This window comes from Strigops habroptila, chromosome 2, assembly GCF_004027225.2.
Source record: "Strigops habroptila isolate Jane chromosome 2, bStrHab1.2.pri, whole genome shotgun sequence".
Lineage (NCBI taxonomy): Eukaryota > Metazoa > Chordata > Aves > Psittaciformes > Psittacidae > Strigops > Strigops habroptila.
Window position 1 is genome coordinate 103,018,180 of NC_044278.2, and position 22,004 is coordinate 103,040,183.

At 36.9% G+C, this 22,004-nt stretch overlaps 1 protein-coding gene across 9 annotated transcripts in view; it reads right to left on the reverse strand.

Annotated features, from left to right (window-relative positions):
* CDK8 (cyclin dependent kinase 8) overlaps nucleotides 1-22,004 on the reverse strand; it is a 73,952-nt gene that overhangs the window by 13,021 nt on the left and 38,927 nt on the right. For 6 of the 9 annotated variants that reach the window (XR_003989989.1, XR_003989988.1, XM_030476030.1 and 3 more), the window contains 3 exons: nucleotides 5,787-5,844; nucleotides 2,881-3,012; nucleotides 594-737 (listed from right to left, as the gene is read on the reverse strand). Coding sequence is in view for 7 of the 9 variants with exons in the window: in XM_030476030.1 (XP_030331890.1) it covers nucleotides 594-737; nucleotides 2,881-3,012; nucleotides 5,787-5,844 (334 nt within the window). In the remaining 2 variants the exon portion in view is untranslated. Of the gene's footprint in view, nucleotides 1-593; nucleotides 738-2,880; nucleotides 3,013-3,329; nucleotides 3,413-5,786; nucleotides 5,845-22,004 lie in introns of those variants that run through there. The other 3 variants (XM_030476035.1, XM_030476033.1, XM_030476036.1) reach the window with 3 other exon arrangements.

Sequence of the window (22,004 nt, forward strand, 5' to 3'; positions counted from 1 at the left end):
AGCATTAACTGAAAAGATGCAAGACAGCCTGTAGAGAAACAAGATATGACCAACACTGAGGGGAAAATGCAACATGTAATATCCACACTGTAATTTGTTTTGGTTCATGCAACCAGTTCTTTGTTCTGGTTTGGAATAAAGAAATTTTCTCCATACCACAAGCTTTCTACCAGGAAAAATAAATAAATACCCTCCCCTACTTCCAGATGCTGTGCTTGATTTATCTGGAGTTAAACATCTGCATAATTTTACTAAATGTATAGACGTTTGCTTGGTTTCATACAATCACCAGTCACTTTCCAAATCTATAATCAGTACTGAAGACAGAAATATTCCTTCTGATTTTTAATCATCCACTATTAAACATGATCTTTTAAAATTATAAAACATTGGTGCATGTATACAAGATAATCCTATCAATAATAGGAAAAATAACTAATATGACCATTACATGCCAGATTTATAACTCAGGAAATAAAGATAGTGTTTGAACAGCTTTGTTGCTTCTATCAGCTGACACCTTCACTTGCAAAGAAAGCAATACAGATATCTTTCTTTGAACAGCAGTGAAAATACATAAATACGGTATGTACCTGCAGGAAATCCCATTACATTGAATATTCTGTCCAGCTGGTCATGGTGATAAGGATTACTAGTTTTGATATCTTCTTGTCGACAATGGAATATTGGTTCTGATGTTAGGAGCTCTGCAAATATACACCCTATGGCCCAAATATCTTGGAAAAAGAACAGAAATATGAAAAAAAAATATCAAATTAATCTTTCCAAAAGCATCTCAGTGAGGTAGAATGTTAGTTTTTACCTTATCAGAGATAAGGTCCCTGCATTGAAAATTTCAAGTTTCCACTGCAGAAGTGAAACACTTCCTCAACTTTTCCTTTTTACTAGAGATAGAGGTAGTACACAATTCAGTAACTACACAGGAGCTGAGAGTGTATCATACAAGTTTTTTGTGGGGTTTTTAAAGCATAGTCCGCATTTACTGATGTAAAAAAATTAATTTAAGAACTAAAAAAAAAGAAGGAAACTTTTTGGGTAACTGTCCATGCATAATATACAAGAAGAAAAGCCAACCAACATCTTGCCCATTCACTGCCATACTGTCCCAGCCAAGAAATGTGCTCTCTTGATCAGCCCCTGGGTTTAATAAGTACTAAATAACCTAAAAAATACAAGTTGAAAAGCAGTGATATTGGGATAAGCCAAATGCTATGTATAGAATCTTGCAGAAAGAGTAACAAGAAAAATTAGGCCATGCCCATGTACCACACCTCTTCTTTTTCATAGCGTTATTTAAAATAAATAAGAAACCCCAAACCCTGTTTAACTGCTGTATCCCAATCTGCAAAATCAGACAGCCTGACTTCTCCCAGTTTTGCTGATTTTTTTCCTAGTATACACAAATGCAATTTTTAATTTACATACAGTAATGCTACACTGAACCTTGAATGAACAAGAAAAGGTCATGAACAAGGACAAAAGCAAATAATGCAAAGAGCATAACCCCATTACTCAGTGTTTTCATACAGTCAGTTTTTATCTATGCTGAAACAAATGATGTACTAAGGCTATGCTCATCCATGCAGTTTCACATGCTGCAAGCAGAAGAAAATGCCAGTAAAGTGAAGGACCATGCAAACAGAAAAACAAAAAAAAGCCATTTAAGGGAACATATAAAGAAATGTATTTGATCTACAAAAGAAATACAGTATTAACAGAAAAGCAAATGAAAATACATTAAGTCAAACATTTTAGAGCTTCTGACAAAAACACTGACATGGTCTTAAAAAAAAAAAAACAAAAAACAATGCCTGAGGTCTGAGGAAAGAATTTCAGGTTATAGAAGCAACAATAGAAGCTTCAAGTTACAGAAGCAACACGTGCTGACATACAACCTCTGTGTTTGCGCAGATTAAGTGGAGCATTGCAGGAGAAATTACTTCCCCCGAAATGGTTGTCAGGCTTCAACATATCTTTTATACCAGCTATCAAGAGGAAAACTTCCCATTCCTCTTCCCTACAGTGTCTCCCTTCCATGGCAAAGCTGTTGACACCCACTAAAGGCTGGCCTATTCCCCATGTGCTACATCACAGCTGCTCTTACTGCTAGTGATCCCTTACCTGGGAAATGACAAGAACAGGAACTGTTGGAGCGAAGTCAACCATGCCATGACAAAGTTCTTAAAATGCAGACTGGCAGCTAAGAATTAAGTGGCGAGCAGGATGCAGCATTAAGCTGATCTAACTGATAACCATTTCCCAGCATCTGTGTTCTGTGAGGCCTGGGTTTTCTCTGTATATGCCTGATGCAGCATCACAGCCTAGCCTGTTGCACAACTCTGACCACATGCCACTACTTCACGCAATTCCTATTTACACTTTTGCTTTGAAAAACAGAGGCTAAAACATAGCTTATTTTTAGAGCTTAGTTTCAGTGCAGCCAGCATATTCTCCATTCTGTACATTTCTAATGTATTTATTTACACTAGGTAAAAACCTCTGCAATAAAATTAACGTACTGTGCCTCATCATCAGTATCTGGATTCTACTAATAGTTCAAAGACGCATCCATATTTTGTATTGCCTCTAACAGCATTTACCAAAGTCTTGTATGAAAGCTACACAAACTTACACTGCATCCCAGGGCATGTGGAGCCAAAACACAGAAATATTTAATTCCTACATATAGCCAGAGACCATAATAAACTAAACAATTTGTCAAAGTTGAGTATTTCTTTAAGAAATCAATAACATACCTTTAGCTCAGCTATTGTTCTTTGTACTATTTATCAATGCTTCAATATTTGGGTACACTTTACATAAAGAAAAAAATAGTAAGTTTTGGTCCAATTTACTTACCAATAGCTTTGGTATAATGCCTTGCTCCAAGAAGCAACTCTGGAGCTCGATACCAGAACGTTACAACTACTGGATCCAAGTCTGCTAAAGGCTTCAGAGGTGAATTAAATAATCGGGCAAAGCCCATGTCAGCTGCAAAATTCAAAGACAGATGCTTTAAAATTTGAGGAAAGCTACCCTTTTTTCTTTTTTTAACAAACTGATTTGAGTTTACTTGTTAGCACTACCACCATTGCTAAATAAAATGCAAACGCAGACTCTGTAGCAGATATGAATTTTGAGAAACTTTCTTAAAGCTTTTGTAGAAGTTAAAGGATATCATCACCTATAAAGTATATCATTATAAATCATTACTAACATGTGCCATTTAGAACAAAGAATTAACCATTGTTCTGAAAAAGCGCATTGACTCACTTCTCAGGACACTGGTAAATCCTGACTCATTTTACCTGATATTCTCTGGTAAAATATTCTATTATTACAGGATGGTCTTTCAAGAAGCAGCATCTTAAATATGAGTAAAGTGCAGGTTCTGCAAAGGTTAGAATGATTTATAATACATACATGCAGATCACAAAAGCTCCCTCCTCATGAAGTTAGCTATAGCAAGATTTTCTTCACACAAAACCAGCAACTAAGCCTAGAGCATCTGCCTTCCTGCTTATTTTCTGTCAAGAAGTATTTCCAGTATCAAGATACCAGTACTAAATACCATTTAGACTATGACTTTAAAATTCTGTTTGGGGACATAATGTAATTAAAACCTGATTTTTGTAATTGGTAGTATACAACTGCCTAGAAAGCTGTGCGAACTACCAAATATAAGTGACACAGGAGAACATGGGCAGAGACTAAAATAGGCACCTTATCCCCACCAAATTATTTTCCCAACCCACCACTCCCCAAATCCCAAGACAGAGGGACTCTGTGGTGCAGGGATATACACCTGCTGAGAAGACTCGAATGAAATGAGATGAGTAGCCATTCTGAGGGAAAAGGATGCTATATAGCTCAGTGATTGAGGGAAAACTGCAGTGTAAATATGGGTCTGTAACTTGACTGCACAATCCTTATTTTTTTCATACGCATTCCTATTTATGATTGTTTTAATGCATTTAAAAAGAGCAACATTTTACAGTTTTCTACATTAAAATATTGATTACTCAAGATATCAAGTCACTAGTAACTATGAAAAAATAAGGAAAATTGTTGGCAGAAAATATATTTATGTCTCAAAATGACACAAAAAGCCTATAAAAATTATTTTAAGTTAAAATACCAGTTATGTATTTTTTAGAAAACTTAGTTACACTGGAAAAGTGGAAGCCCTTGGTATGGGTATAAATTCTGCATTCTTTTCCTGCTGCGGTAGTATCTTAAGAAAATAAAAAAAACCCCAAAATCTACATTTTGATAGCACACTTAGAAATCCAGGGTCCCCCTCCCTCTTTCCCCGCTGGGAATGGATGGCTCAGAGGACTGGTGGTCCGATACAGAATCTTTCACCTGTCCATTAGCAGAGTCTGACTAAATTTAGTTGTGTTCTAAGTTATTCCCAAATTAATTCAAAACTATAAATTAAGAAATAAATGGGTGGTCTATGCGCAATAACTAGCAAATAGTTGTGTACAGCAAGTATCACCACCACAGTTGAAAGTGAACATGCCCTGAAGATGACTACATTCTCAATTTGGGAAGCAACCGCTCCATGAAGAATAAGGTAACAGGAAGAAATTTTCCCTTCTGCTGTCTGTGCTGTACCTGTTTTGTACAGAGAATACCTCAATCTCTACTGTCAACCTTAAACCTCGGAAGGGTATTAACAATTTTCAGGGTAGGATCTGCAGGAGCGTTCAGCCCCAGCCCATCTGCTCATTGGATTTCAAAGGGTGAGGGAACGACTAGAGCAGCACTGAACGCTCCAAGAAAATCCTGCCCTGAATCATTACACTAGTGATTAACAATATAGTTCAGATAAACAAAACAGTAAGAGTACAGAGCAACAATGCAGAAGAATAATCTCATAAAAGAAAGCCAGAGGGATGAAAAAGATGAACTACCTTTAAAAAACCCTTCCAAACGGGGCTGCATTACCATAATAAATATAAGCAGGCTTTATAAGATTAGCAGTCTGCTATCAAAGCACCGCCATACTAATGCACAGCCTGGTATAGCTTATTACTGTTAGACTACAGTTAATCTCTATTTATTTACTTTAATTTAAAAAATTGAAGCTTTACAAATTATCATCTCACTGTGAACAGTAACTTCCACCAGAAAACACTACAATAATGGGGAAAGTGTTGGGGAAAGTGTTCCTACCCTGGTACACCTCAGTTTTAGCATTTAGCAGTAGTTGTTACTAAGTATTTTGGCTGGATTACTGTGTTTTCTGGACTTTTAAGATTCCTTGCATTTATCTCCAAGGGACTGTCTACCCTTTCAAGAACATTGTGTAGGCTAAATGCCACCTTGATTCCATTATAAAAATTTAAGGTTTGTAGCAATGAGTAATTCCCTATTTAGGTTTTATAAGCAGCAGCAAGATAATGTCATGGCATTACAGGGGTAAATGGAGGAAATGTTCAAATCCCATTTCTTTCTCCTCCTTTCCCCCTAGCTAGCTGTCATCTTCATCCCCATATCAAAATCCCCCACCCCACACAAACACCCATTTAAACAAAATACGACATTTTCCACTTTGTATTGATGAGGCTACAGCATTTCATGGTCAGAACTGGTGCATGGGGCTAATATCAAGAGGCCAGTCACTCAGAAAACAGCATTTAGGCAATGTGCCCAGGCACATACTAGTATTACAGTGACTACTTTATGTGGTACAACTGCACCTTCAGAACATTCTAACTTAAATGCTACACTGGGACTTATCAAAGATATAAACATACCAATTTTTACTCTTCCTCGCTCAGGACCTTCACCCATAACTAAAATATTAGCAGGTTTCTGTGGAAAAAAAAATAAATATACAATACATATACCACGATAAACCTAAACATCAGTCTCTGAAAAATTAGTTAAGCTTTGTTTTGCCAGTTTTAAACCAAGTTTGTTTTGATAAAAATGAGCAGTTTCTCTGTCACAGTAAAGCTGTGCAAGGACCCAGACACAGGCTCTCCCTGACTGCAAGTTCCCCACGTTTCTTTTCGGTGTTTCTGTGCTCCAGCACTGTGCTTCCTAACTCACACCCTGGTGTCTGTCCTCAAATGAGCTGGCAGTCACCAAGCCACTGAGATTTCTACCAAAATTGCTCTAGATCCTTTTGCTGGGAGGCAGTCCCATTGCTGCCCACCACCCTGCACCCCCAGCACAGGGATGGGAAGCCAGCTCTACAACATACTTTGCCCAGGATCTTTAGGCACATTTGCAGACACATTTTACAGTAAAAAAACCCCAAACCACCTAAATGAGATACAGATTAATCATTACCATATCACTTGATACTGGAGAGAAAAATCATCTAAATTATTCCTATTTACAAGTGCATACCAATTCAGACAGCTGCAAAACTGGAAAATACTGCCTTTACATTGTTCTTCTTTCTTCTCTTCCTTTCTTTTACTAGGGATGTGAGTTAAACAATTGAGCTAGAGTTTAACTGGTTAGAAATAAAACCATTCACTTAATCCTGTATTTTCTGCCGTCCTGTTTCTCATAATCCAGTCTTGGCATATGCAGTCTGAAGATTCCTCAAATGCTAATGCTGTTTATATAAATCAAATCTGCAGCGCTTATTTTTAGGGAAAGAAGTCAGGATTTTTTTCAACTAAAGCTGAAAATGTATGCTAGACTTGCTTTGAAATGGAGTGATTTAGATACCTGTTCATACTTTGAATCCTGGACAAAACAGGGGCTTCTATTAGGTTGTGAACTGCAAGAATTTTAATAAGGCTGAGTTACAGCTCTTGCTTTGCTTTCCCAGTTTAAAATGATCTGAAGAAAAAAGTGCTCCAGTGAGATAATTTAGGCTACCTAAAATTCAGTATAAGACATCCTAGTATCTCAGCACGATTTAACAAACTTATTCTAGGAAATTCTCAAGTCTTCCTGAATCTATCAGGCTCCAGTGTAAACACATTCAAAGAAACAAAACACCACAATTTCATATCAATCTGTAAGTAATTCATATTGTGTAAAACAAGGTGCAAAAAATTAGTACTCCAGCAAAAAATTTCTTTGAGAAACATAATTACTACTGCTTATGAAAGGCTCCAACATGGATTTTGGAAACTGTACAATCCATGTGCAAATTATGCAAGAAGAATTTGAGGTGTTGCATCTCTGAGAGCTGGCTAAAGCAGAAGAAAATGCTATAGCTTGACTGTGATCAAAAAGGTAAGATATATCCCATTATCTTATCAACAGGAATATCAACAGATCCAAATTGTGCTGCATTAGCTCAGCAATATGCAGAACAACTTGTGTCCCACACCACCACACCCCCGTTTGGTTTTTTTTAATCAAGGCATACACTCCAGGCAAGTACTGCTGCAACATAAAACAAAAAGCAGCATGTGGGCACACAGCTCACAAATCATTCAAGTTTGGTTGTTTCTAGAAAAGTCCTAGAAATAAACAAGTAGCATAAATCTTTAAATTCAAAGTTAATGTTGAAGTTTAAAGCAATTCAAACTGCTAGGTAAGAACACACAACTTCACCACACAAACCATTCTATTGCTACACTGTGACTCAAAGAGCAAATACATGTATCTTATACAAAAGCCGCTTCAATATATCTGGGTGTTAATAAGATATAGGCCTGATTAATATTTTTTTAGTAGAGCTAACAGGCACTAGTTTTTTTCCAGATAACTAATACATTGATGCAAAGTATAATTACCCCCCTGCATTTTCACAGGTTGATAATACTCTACAAAAACCCTTGCGACATCCTCAGGATGTTTTCATCTTAAAATGTTACTATTTGTATTTTGATAGGGACAACGAGTCATATTCACACAAAGACTCCATTATGCCAGATGGTTAATCAGCACAGCACTGGGTAACAATTCCTGTCCCAAAGATCTTCTACCCGAAGTTCAAGGTAGTACAGATGAGAAGAGAAAGCACAAAGAGATGAGACAGTTCTGGTTAGCAAAATAAGTAGCAACAGCTTGATCCACACTCAGGTTTGGTTTTTTTTCTTTTCTCCTTTCAGTATTTACAGAAAACATTCAAAAAAGCCAGACAATTTAGAAATCTGTGTACAGGTCTTCTAAAGCAGCAAGACAAAAACCCCTCAGTCAATCTAGAATAACCACTGACAGCAGTCCACTCCTTTCTAGAGTCAAGGCCCTTCACAAACGGTTCTGTTTGAAACAGAAGATGCTTACTACAGACAAAAATATTTATACAGTCACATCACTGGAAAGACACATCATTACAGTAAAAGATTAAAAAATAAAACTTTGCAGAGGTCTTATTCTGAAGGTTCGAAGGTTCTCATTCCTAAAATCACTGCATTAGTAGCCTGGAGCAACATCATTAGTTGAAAGAATTTTCCAAACAAGAACATTAATCAGTATTCAAGTTCAACAGGGGAGTATCTACCAGAATGCAGTATAGGAATAGCATTGGTGTTCCTAAAACATAGGCATTTTGAGGACTCTATGAAAAACATTCAAGTCCACTAACAAAAGTCAAATCATGGGCCAGGGATTCTTTTTCGGTATCTTTGACTCAAGTCCACCATCTGGAGTAAAAAAAACCCCAAGTTTCTTTGTGCAACTCATTACGCATTAGAAATATATTCGCAAAGAAAAAAAAGCAGTCATCAGAAAGTGAAGGGAGAAATCTGGACAAACTTCAGTTTAATTTGTTACATTTCAGTTTAATTTTAATTATCCAGAGCAAATGAAAGTTTAGAGTGCTTATTCAAATCACTTGGGCTGAGCAAGTGAAGAAAAATTTTCCAGCAATTTTAATGTTGTGCTCTGAAAACACACTACTTTAAACAGCTGTCTTTTTTTAATAACTACAAATGATCTCATTTTTGTTCTAATAGAGGCATATTTACTCATGCCATGCAAATGAGAAAGCTGTTATGATCCCAAACGGAATGTGAAGAGCCACGCAGTGATGTACAGCTGAGTACTTCAGAGACCAGCAAAACAACTTTCTGACAACCCTATAGAACAAAATATAAGAAGAAAATCACCACCCACCCCCACCCCACACCCCACCTCAGCAGCAGGGAATAACAAATTCTCATGGAAGAATGGCCTTGTGACCACGCCACAGCACTAAATCTTATCCCGTCCTAGATCTGGCTTTGTAGGATTCCTTGTGCCATTCCTAGATCTTGTGCATTTAATCACTGTTACTACTGGGGAGAGAACATATTTTTAGGTACATCTAACCGTATCATTATTTGCGAAGTGCAAACAGAAATCCCAAGCAGCAGGTTATTTTCAAATAAAGGACCTAAAAAACTCCAAAGGTTATACTGACAAGTTCCTGGATCTCCAAAGATCTTCAAGCAGCTACCTTCATCTGCCTGCCCTAACACATGATACTGCTCCCTGTTCACCCTGATCCTAAAGCCTCTGATGAGGAAGGCTGCACATTCTCCATCGCAGTTTTTCCTTTCCTTCCATCACAACAAACAAAGTTACTCCCATTACCTCTTCTCTTACACATCAGTACAAACATTAGACAACCACTGCATGACTGCAAGGATATACATCTCTTTACAGTCCTACCATGTGGATTAAAAGAACCCTCTTCTGCTCAATGTTCCCTCCTAGGTCATTTTTTTCTGGATGTATGATCATTCTTGTTGCTTCCCTCTAGCTGTTCTGCCTTGGGCCATCTATTTGTTTGAACTGGAGTGCTCCAAATTGCATACTGCTCCTGCTGAGACTTCACTAATGCTAAATACAGCAGAGGGATTGTATTATATGCCTTGCACAGCATCTTCCACTTATACAGTCCCAGTATGGTATCTTGTTTTGCCTCATTGTATAAGGTTATTGATTCTATGTTAAGGTTACAAGCCATGCATTTTGTTCACATCTTTTCTCCAGGACTGCTACTTAGTTTTTCTTTCTTAAAAACAAAATCATTGTTCCATTTCAACAAACATTGCAGCCACATACTGCTGCTTAACATACACTGAAAATGCTGGTGTTCATTCAGAGAGGAAACTCAGACTTTAGAACTGACTTGGGTTTCTATTTTGAAGATAAAAATGCAAACAACATGAAAATTATACCAGTCTATGTCTTGATGAGATGTGATCATATCAACACAGACAGCATTCCTGTTGCTCTCAGCAAGTTACTCATAGGAGAAGGAGATGATTACTTATTCTATGTCAGCATACTAGATGTCTGGAAATCACAGGACATTTTCTTGTGCTCCAGGAAAGGTATTCTGCTCCTGGGTCCTCCTTCCACCAAGTTTTACTTACCAAAGCAGCGAGGGGGAAAAAAAATGGCACTTTTTGACATCTTAGCCATTGTAATCTTTGATACTAACTACTTTTAGCACCAAACCACGTCCTGTAGGAACTATTACTCCACTATTTTTTTGCTACTAGGTCGTTTCTGAACACGTTCATTTTCAAAGGTTGATTTTAAACGTGCCTACCAATGAGCAACCAAAATTCCTTTCAATTATCTATGGCGGTAGAATGTAGATCCCCCCTGCAAGCGAACTGTTTTCAGTAGTCCCACTTATATTTATGAACAGATTCACTCCCTTTATACTTCTGTTTTAACACATGTTCTAATAAGGGTTTAGCATCCTTGCTAGTTTTTATTCAGATAATTCCATACTTAAAAGAGTTTGGCTGCTAAAACATAACTCTGTAGAGGGTCCACAGTTATAAGGTGAGTCACACCAGTGACTTTTGTTAACCACTAATATTTGTGCATCGTTAACAGCTGTGCCACTCATTCTCAGAAGTGGCCATCCCACCCATTCCTACCTGTCATGAGCCAAGACAATAGAAAAAAATGGTTTTCATTTAAAAACAATCATCTTAACTTCAAAAGAGCAATAGTAAACAAAGTGTTTTTATCCCTAAATTATTTTGCTTTTGCAATCATTATCCCAAAAATGGTTCTATTAAGATTTAGAATTAATAACTTTAATATTTTAGAGTTCAAAGTGTTATATTAAAGAATACAGGAACAGACTCAAATGCACAATCCCACAATCCTACCAAAAAAAAAAAAATCAACTTCTTCGTCTGTATGTGAGCAAGTGCCTGAGAAGCATGAAACATAAATGAGTTAGAAATGTCTTGATGTGAAGTTTGTAGTTCAGTGAACATGTCGACACAACCATAATCAAGTGATAGCATCAGCCTTTTTCTGAAGTTTATTTCTTTGAATTCAAAGACGTGCATTCACAATTAAGATATTTTCAGTTGCATTTATTAACTGATTTGGGGCTTTAAAAGAAATTTTCAAAAGACACTGGTGAAAAAAAAGGCTCCACAGAACTCAACATGTATTAAATCAATATATTAAAGTCTACTTTTCAATTTAAAACACAGACGAATTGTGAAAAGCACTGGAAAATTAAGAAAATCTATTTTAATTTAATACTTCATGTTAATTATCTTCTTATAAAGATCTCAATTGTTTAAAAAAATAAAGTATCTAAATAGAATTCTCATTAAACCCAGAAACCATTAGTATTACTAGTAACAATCAAACAAAATCAAACACCTAACTAATCAAAGCACACATGCTCAAAAATTTTAGAAGTACAGAAAGTATTTGGGTGGGATAGAAGATAGAGGGATGCTGTATCTATGCCAGTGAGGCCTTCTGCTAGTTACTGTCAGCATACTTTATCTCTGTTTCAAGCCTGATGAAAGCTGTTGGCCTCACTATCACATTTTTATGCTCTGAACACATTCCAAGAATTTCCTTACGTTGCTGTCATTCAATTACTGCCAGCTTGGGGCTGTGTAATTCACTAAAGCCTGTACATAGCCTAATACACAGGCTTTGCTATCACTTTTATTGGAACTGTATTAAAGTTGAAAGAAAAAAATTAATCACACATTTCAGGCCAACTCTCCCACTCCCTAGAAGTGTCTCTCAGGACAAGCTGCAGGATGTGACTTTATGTACTAGGTCTCTAAGGAAGGAAAGGTGGATATCATAGGCAAAAACATTATAGCAGGAAAATCTAACATGCCAAATAGCATTAACACATCATTCAAAGGTGTAATAACAAACTTCATAAATTAAAACAAATAGTCTTGCAGAAATATAATTCCTGTGTGTTTTGCTACACAAGCGATTACTCTGTGCATAGGTCAGGATGTCTCTGGATGCTCTGGACACATCAGAGCAGACTCAAGCGCAAGAGGAGACTGCGCACTGAAACTGGGTTTTAGGTACTACTTATTCCAGACATAATTCTGTCTCCTTTTTCAATTCAGAGCTCTGCCGTACAAGTGAGGATTTTGAATGGGTAATAAAAACATCAAGCACTATTTTTGCTCTACCATTTTGTTGCTGCAGCTTCTGCAGGTTGACAGGCACTCAGTAGTGCCCTAATCTTGTACTTTCTAATACTTTCACATAGTGGTAGCCCTTGCGACCTTCCTCAACAGCCCTATTTTATTTTTGGTTTTCATTTAAGTAGGACTGTCATCGCTTCCATATCACCCTACTTGTATTGACTAATACACAACTCCTCTGGACAAAGAAAAAATTAAGAAAGTGAAAAGCCCATGCAATTTATTACTATGCACTTTCCAGTGGTTGCCTGGGCTTTGTTAGTGCTTACTTGTTAAAGCACCTTTGTGCACAGAACAAACATAGTATTTCAAACAACGCCCCAAAGATTGTGTTCTGTGTCACTAGTATTCAGAGCAAGTTGGATAACGTTGGGAGTTCATACAGAGCAAGCTTTCATATGGGATAAGTGTGCTCTATTTGTAAGGTGAATTTTATGCAGGTTCCTTTCAAACTGCTCAGATTTAATCAAAATACTGCTTTCTTATCTTTTCAACTTTTCTTCTGTGAGTATAGATCATTCACATAGATCATTTCATTTTCTGTCTACAACAGGATCCAGACAAAACAATTACGGCTATTTAACCTATTTTGAACAATTTATATTCTTATCTTCCATACCATTTTCAACGTGCTAACTTTGTCACAACCTCAGTAAGTATTTGGTACTAAAAAACCCAACAAAACCAAACTCTAAATTGCATCTAAGTGTTTCTGAAATCATACTACAGGTTTTTGACCAAATCAGGGTATTTATAGACTAAGCTTACTTCAAAGGTACATTTGTGATCAAAGAGCTTCTGGTCCTCCACACCTCTCTCATGTCAGAACCAAAAGTTTTGTTGATACATTCTCCATCTGGCTAGTACAGCTCATTACCTTTATGATGAGAATTAGATCTGAAGCTTCCAGAATGCCTTTTCGCTGAAGATCTCTTACCTCTATTTGTATTTATGAGAGTTATCTCAGGCAGTTTACCTATCACTACTGTGTGGCAATGCACTGAGATGACTGAGTCCGCCTTCAAAGAGGGAGGATTACTTACATTACACTCTTGGCAGCACCATAATCAGATATCTGGCCATCTTGGAAAGCCAACAGATTAAAAAACAGGCTAATAACAAAAGAACAAGTTTAAAACTACAGTGAAGAAAGAAGTCTACGGTCTGCCCATCAGTTAATGTATTTCCATACTCAAAATTCTACTTAATTCAGGCAGGGCTTTTGCTATTAAAAAGATAAAAAAATAGATTCAAACAACTTTTTAAAATCCTTATATAAACAAACAGATATAAAAAATTATCTATATATCAGGTATCCAGATATAAATTATATTCCCCATTACTTATATTACATATAATTCTTATTACATTGTTCTACTTCAGTTATCTATTTAAATGCCATAGAGTTTAAAAAAGTCAAAATACTTCTAAGCTTGAAAAAAAGCAATAGCTAAAGTATTCTACCAAATCCAGACATGACAAAACAGCACCTTAAGAAATGAGCCTTCTTCATATAAAGAATGCTGGTTCTACACATGGGCATCTTGCTTTCTGAAAAGTGCAGAAGTTCCAAAAAGAGTAACTACATTTGCTAGGAGGGTATCTCCTTTGCAGTACTCAAACTAGAGTACTGCAAACTATTCAAACTACTGAAACTAGAAGAAAGCAGAATATTTTCTAATATTCTGACCAAAAAAATAGTTATGAAATATAGAAAACTTCCAAATGTTCATTTTTGTTGCAAAGACAGTGGTCATCTGACCATCTTTCCATACATCCAAACAGCTACGTACAGCTGCTGCTCCTCCTCCCTTCTTCTCCCATTTTTTGTACTGCATGACAGAATGAAGTTAGCACAGGTTTTAATGCACACTCCTTTTGCAAACAGCTTATTTTCTTTTCTGAAGCCTTTGCGAGGACAATATAAATTGACTCAGACTGAAGCAGTAATAGCTACTAAATGAATTTATGACTGAAAATACCAAATATAACACATACAAAGTGATGGCATCCCTCAGCTGTCAGACAATTCTGGGTAGCTGACTAGAGATTTTCAGAACACCACATTTCTAAACACAAGAAAGTTGCCTAATAAAGAAACCTCAAGCCTTCTGGACTTTTAAACAATGAAGGCAACTTTCACAAGGGGCTCCTACAATTTCACAAGTAATGTACTAAAGTAAACCTTTCAAAGGCTCCTAATGGTCCAATTTTCCCTACATAGTCAGAAATAACAACGCATCATATATATTGACATGAAGCGTGATATTGCTTTTTTAAGCAATATGAGGATCAAAAACATCCCCCCGAAACCACTTTTCCATATTTAAAACCCACTATTCTTCATTCTACATACTCTTAGTAAAACATTCATCACAAAAATCCTTGATATTTTCTGGTTTAAAAAACGACGGTACTTAGGCAACACCTGTACATTTTTCCAAACACTTTCTAGATGACCTGTATAATTTTCCAACAAAAAAAACCCCAAAAAACCCAAACCCTCAATTATTCAACTTCCTGCTTTGCTGCGTTTTCCTCCTGCCCCAAATTAAATCAGTCTGCTATAGGATTCTCCATACTTTCACTCAGAGATCCTGCAGAAGAGATATATTATATACAATTTTAACGGGTAGACATTTCTCCTATCTAAAACTCTAAAGCACCTCCATGTTTTCAGCTTAAAAGTCAGTATGCAATATGCACACTTGTGTTTCTGGTGCTGTTATTAAATGTATGTTCCACCAAACAAAGGCAAACCTCTTACAAGCCACTACAATAACATTAATTCTGATGAAAGGCACTTAAAAGGCTTGTCTTGGTTTGATACCCTGTAAGGTAAAGACATAAATGGTTAAAGATGTAAAGATCAGTCCTGAAACATTCTATCTAGCACTGAAGGGCTTTAGGGGAAGGAGCAGAGACCAGCATTTATAGCCATACGAAGAAAATCCACAAGTTACTTTCAGTCTCATATTTGCAGTTCCCCTTTTGCAACAGTTCTCTGCTACCTGTTAATAGGTCTGAGATCAGGAGTTAAAAATTATTAGATCTGCAATGATATAGAAATGCCAGGAAAAATACTCCTCTTGCATTGCTTGTGTCTGACAGTTCTACAGCAGATCAGTGAAAAACATCTCACTAAAACATTGATAATCATGTAACGTAACTTAAATGTCTCCAAATAGTCATCTCTGTTGTACTCATTTGTCCCTAAGATGTTTGGTGGTTAAATAAAAGCAGCCTTACTTTTTCCATTTCTTTTCTGCACCTCATACTACTTAGATGTAGAAGTTCTCTTTGCCTATTGAACTCCAAATTCAGAAACTTTACCTGCATTTCCTCTAGGCAACAACAGTCGAAGAGTAAGTCTGCTTAGGTTTGGTCACATTATTGGCTAGATAAAAGAACAAAGCTCTTCTAATTACATATTCATTGCTCCACCTTGATCTTCCATTTATACTTCAGACAAAGACTGTGTTTGTTGTTGTTTCAAAACAAGGTATGTTTATGAATAGAGCAAAACTGTGTTGGCCAGTATCTCCAGTTCTAAAAGACAAGGCTGTGGGACTCAGTTTTGGGTTTTTTCACCTCAAGAGGATTAATCATTTTAAGAATTATTTATGGAAAAGAAATACTGAGCTAAGAACCAAGAAGTTATTGATAATTACAACAAACAAAACATAAGACTGTACATCAGACAAACATAGTCAGACCTTTTGGAAACACCTGAAGGCAATTATAAAAAGCTAAAAAATAAGACTTGTCTTTATAGTCTTTATGATACTCAAATAAAGTTGGATTTGCCAATCAAGTAGATGGGGCTTTGAATAAAAGCAATAGTCTAATAGAGGTGGATTTTGAAAACTTTCTTGATATTGTCAGACTTCTGACCTTTCCTTGCACCCCATTTTCATTTGAATCAAGTTGATAAATGAGTTTTTCACTTGCAATCAAAATACTGGAGAAAAGTATTTGGAGAAAAATATCTCCAAAAAGTTCCCCTATTCAGCACTTCATCTTTCTATAAATAGGAGTCTATTGTGTGGTAAAAGATCATCAAGAACTTTAGGACTGGTTTCCCATTTTTGCTAAACACTGGTAGCTTAGATAAAAATTATTTTCAGGTGTACCTGTTGATTCCACATATAATAATAAATCTTGGAGTTTTACTCTCTACTTTCACAATCCTTACTTAACACTTGTTAAATGACCTTACACTTGATCTGAGATCAAAGATGATCAACCTGCAAAAAACTATGAAATACTATATTTGCATTCAAGAATTGTTTGAATGGAGGTGGCCTACAAATTAAAAAAGATCTGTTCACTATGTTTAAAGATGGCCAATTTGTAAAATCCCCAGGAAGCCCTGCAACAAAGACCCAAATATAACTGGACTGAATATTGTATTTTCATTTATCTTTTCCATTTTATTTCAGTCCTTTAACACAAAAGGAATAGTATTCCAGCGAAGAATAAAAGACATAGCAGTAATCCAAAAGAGGTCTAAAAATTTGTATCTCCATAACACTTTAATTCTATAGAATTGACAACTTTTTTTCATCTCTCAAGACGAGGGTATCTCTTTCTAGAGATACTGCAGTTACAGAAGTGTTTCATACTCAAAGTTGGTGACAATTTGATGATCCAGTAGAAATACATATTTTATGACCAAAGAGCTTCCGTAAAAACTTTTGGGGATATACATCATCTTTTTTCCTCAGGAAAAGTAAATGGCACCATGTCCTCCCTCTCATCATGCTGTAGTCAAGATACATCATGAAAATGTCCTCCTTCACTGCAAAGCTTTTGTATTTCACTTCTTTCTTCACATTGTTCCTTTTCCATATGAGCTATTTGATCTTTCATATTCTTACTCACACCTGCTCCCACTTCCCCCTCTACCACAGCTTCTAGTCTATTGATTCATCATTATTTTAGATTTTGAAAAAGCAATAATTGAATTTTTTGAGACAGATCAAATGAAATCAAAGACATAACACATCCACAGAATGGCTGAGGTTGGAAGACAACTCTGGAAATCATTTGCTAATTGTTGAGAGTGTGTTCTGTCCCATTGTCCAGGTTATTAATGATGATGTTAAAACAGCACCGAACCCAGTATCAGTCTGTGTGATGCTCCACTAGTGACTGGTGTCCAGCTCAATGTCCGGATGGACTGGTGTCCAGCTTGGTGGCAATCATCACAATCCTTTGAGCCCATTGACTCAGCCAGCTTTCAGTCCACCTCACTTCACTGTGCACTTCGAGAGTCTGTTCTTTCTTTCTTTGTCTACAAGGCTATTACGGGATGCAGTGTTGAAAGCCTTATTAAAGTAAGCGACATGTTCTTCTCCCACCCACCGAGACAGTCATTAAAGGCTCTCAGGTTGGTCAAGCATGATTTCCCCTTCGTAAATCCATGCTGACTACTCCCAATCAATCACCTTTGTGTCTTTCAAATATTGGGAAATGGCTTCCAGAAGGATTTAATCCAGTGAACAAGGCGAGAGTGACTGGCATATAATTCTCCAGACCCTCCTTCTTGCCCTTCTTGAAGATTGGAGTGATAATTTGCTTTTTTCCCCTCAGGAACCACCCCTGATTGCTATGACCTTTCAAAGAGAGTGGCCTCACAATGCTTTGTTTATATGATTTTACGGTGAATTTAAAGATCTCCAAGCATTACACCTTCTAATTTTCCGACTGGAAGGCTGGCAGTACTGCAGCAATATATTCTGCATTTCTAACTTCACATCTGCATTTGTACAAACCTGACAGACATGACTCAATCAAGAGCTTGACCTAATAGGCCTTTGCCAACAATGATGTCCAAGAAGAAAGCCAGACAAATGGCTTCTCATTTGCACAGCAGTTCTTGAAAAAAAAAAAGATAAAATAAAATCACTTTGATTAGTTAATGGTTTGAAAGTTTCATCTAAGACAAAGAAAATGCTTAGAACAGCGAGCAGAAAGTAGTCATGTTCCCTGTAAATAGGAGAATTAAGAAACACCAGATAATGTTATTTTAACTATAGAATATTTAGAATTACAGTAAATTACAGCTCACAGGGAAGCATGTTAGTACAGCCTATGCAAGAAAACAAGGTTCTGCCAGACACATTGTTCTTTTGTGAACTCATGAAAGCACACACTTACATAATGAAAAACACCTTGGAAACAGAAATTTTGGGAAATGCAACAGCTGACAACCAAAACTGTGATTGGGTTTGGGTTGGGTTGTTTGTTTCTTCCTCCTTTTAAAGCAAATCACCTGCAAGTCATTACAATGCCTTTTGAGAAATAATGCCTATTATCCATTTATATATCTAAACAGGGTAGAAGACCACCCTGCTTTTAAAAGCTGTTAACTTCTTTCTAGTAGGAAAAGCTGTGCACATTACTATTTGTTTTTAAGCATTTAGGTGCATTCCTTCAGATGACCAGTTTTGTAAGCACTACAGCAGGACTGAAGGGCATTTCTATATTTCTGAAGTAATCTTGGAATATTGATGAGACACATCCTTGGATTCAAGATCTCTAATGTGGAAAACAGTAAACTGGCAGGGTAAAAGTTCCATATATTTAACTTTGCCTAAAGCATATACTTAAGTGATTCACAGCCAGAGCCTGGAAAGTCATTGATGTCTACAAAAACAAACCCTGGCAGTGGGTCTCCTCATTTATTGTTGAAAGAAAATCTTTAATGTTCTTAGTAATCCCAAAGCTGGCAGCAGGTACCCTTGGGAAGAGATCCCAGGAAGCTACATTCCAAATGTATTAAACTTGTCTGCCTGAAAGCTTGTTAAAAAACAGCGCTCATCCTGCAGCAGCAGTTCAGCTGAGCTGCACACTAGGAACACATTAAATAGGCTGCAGTATCCTGTGCTAGTGCTAGTTTGCAAATGGCCACATCCACAGTGACACAGTCCCAGACTAACTAGGACATGGATGTTATTGACAAAGGCTAAGAGACATCATTCCTTTGGCAAGAGATAGAGATGAGGAACAGGAAGCAGGAGCCCAGCACTGTGTTATCCACTTCCATACCTGGCTTGCCAAGTGGCACCCACTCACACCACACCATACACAAAGAAATAGGCCAGGGAATTTAGTCTGAAAATCTGGGAACAAAAAAAAAAAAGACCAAACCCAAAACATTCCATCGTAGTGTCTCAGCTGGGTTTTTTGTTTGGGGTGATTTGGGGAGCATTTTCAGGGGTGGTGGTATGTTATTAAGCACTGTTGCCCCACATGAGCATTTTAAATCGTTTCAGTGCAAAATCTATTATTAATTTAAACTATGATTAATTGCAGACTAATCTTACTGTCACCACACAAAACCAGTGGAGGGGTGCTCATCTCTTAGCTGAGACTGGATCCTGACTGTGTGGACAGGACCGCTACAAACTAATATTAAAGAAAGATGCACTTTTAAATACTAACAGGCATGAGACAGATGTTGCTGTACCATGCAAAGAGACCTCTATTTTAGGCCCATTACTTGAAGAAATCTTCCAAGCACGCTGCCAAGTGCATCCTCTCTTTTCTCTTGCTCTTGAGGTTGTAGAATGATGAAAACAGATCTATAGCCACTCTTCTGCATACGCTTATTTTTGGTGTGGAATAAGAACTTTGAGTAAAGGAAGATGTCCAATAGCTGGATATCATGAACAGGAAAAAATACTAGAAAAAGCAGTCAGCAAAACGCAGTATGTTTGAAGCATGCTTGATAACTAAATTCAAAATATTACTAAAACTATAATTGATGCACTTTGTGGTAATTACATGAAGTGTTATTTCCTTCCTGCTACAGTCAGAGCATGAATAAACAATCTGCTTTCAATTGCTCTCAGTCATGAAATTTAAAAAAGCTGAAGCATATGTAAGTCAAATAAGAAATTTTAAAAGGACTGACAGTCATTGGTTGAAAAATTTTACTGGTATGTTTCAAAGCCTTATGGAAAAGCTAACTACTCAAGCGCAGCGGTATTCAGACAACAAATACAACCGACATCTCCCTTGCTCTGATGGAAATAGTGAATTGGCTTTCACGTCAGCAGTGAAAGAGGAAAAAAACAGCAAAGAGAGCCAACTATTTAAATAGTTAAGTTATTGCTAAGATGTGTATGCATTTCCTTTGTAAACAACAAACCATGACTATAAAAACCTCAACAGACAATTACTGTCTTCCTATGGTTTTTACTGTTTCATATAGAATATCTTTAAGAATCTTACAGGAATTAAGATTCCTCAATTTCACCATTCTGAAGACAAATTTCAGTCTAAGTTGATGATTTTAATAGCCATTAAGTTTTACTGCCTAAAACAGGCAACAAAGGAGTTACTTTATGCCATATTTTCTTTCTGATTATGCAAGTCAAGAACTCAGAAACTCCAAAACATTGGCTACCTAAAAGCTAACTTCATTAAGACAGCTTAAAAAAAGAACAAAGCCCCAAAACCAGAAAATTGCACTTTGATGAAAGATAATTACTTTCCCAAGAGATGAGCTTTCTTACCCTTTAAACAAATCCTCATCCTAAGAGAGACGCAGCAAAGAACAGATTTTCTTCTGCCAAAGTACTGTTCCTCAGCTTCCCACCACCCCAAGCACCACTACTCTTATAATAGCTCGTGTATGAAACAAAACAAAGTTACTTTGAGCAACAATGTGGGTGTATCTGTACACATCTAAATCTAGGGAAACATAAAACATTTAGCAACACCCATAATTTCAAAGGTAGGAGAAACAACAGGAGAAACATCAAATTTGTCCAGCCACTCAGACAAGAGTAAAAAAATTATTTAACACCAATATTCCTGAAGGCTGGTATAACAGGTATCCTGGAATAGAAACCCACATCTAAGAACAAGCATTAACGTCAGTTATTTTGCTTTGGGTCAGACTATATGTACCACTGAAGTCCCGAATCTCCAGCTTAAGTTTACACCAGTATGCCCCTATCTTGCTAGGCCAAAACACTAGATAAAATCCCTTCTGTTACTCAGTCTATTCCCTGACGAAAGGAAGAAAATAACTGACAGATACAATTCTGACTTTTCTCCTGCATGAAACACGTGTCTTCCAATTTCAGCTCAAACTGAACGGTTTCAAAACAACAAACCCAAAGGTTTCCATGGACAAGGCAGCACGGGCAGCCCCGGCACAGGTTTTATGGGATTCTCACCAACATGGCTTGACAACGTTCCAGTGGGAAGACCTCTCAGTCTCTGCCTCAAGCTTTTGGTCTCTTCCTTAGATTATCAAAAGATAGCCAATTGTGATGGTGGTTTTCCTGCTGGAAGAACACTTCATGCTGGACTGAGACCACCAACTCATTTCACTTAGGTCAGAAAATGAGATGGTAATAGTTATTTGCAGTTGCCAACTTAAACTGTATTTGAGCTACAGACCTAGATGTGAAAGGCTCTGTAATAAATTACCAATCTCCTGAGCCATCCAGTTAACAACCTGCATGGTTTTCTTTTTAAACTCAGTTATGCTTAGGTTCATAAATTTTCTGAAACTGTAGAAAGTAAAACATCAGAACAATTAAGATTCTTGGTTATAGGTCACTTGTTTTCTGTGTGCCTCTTGACAATACACCAAAGAGT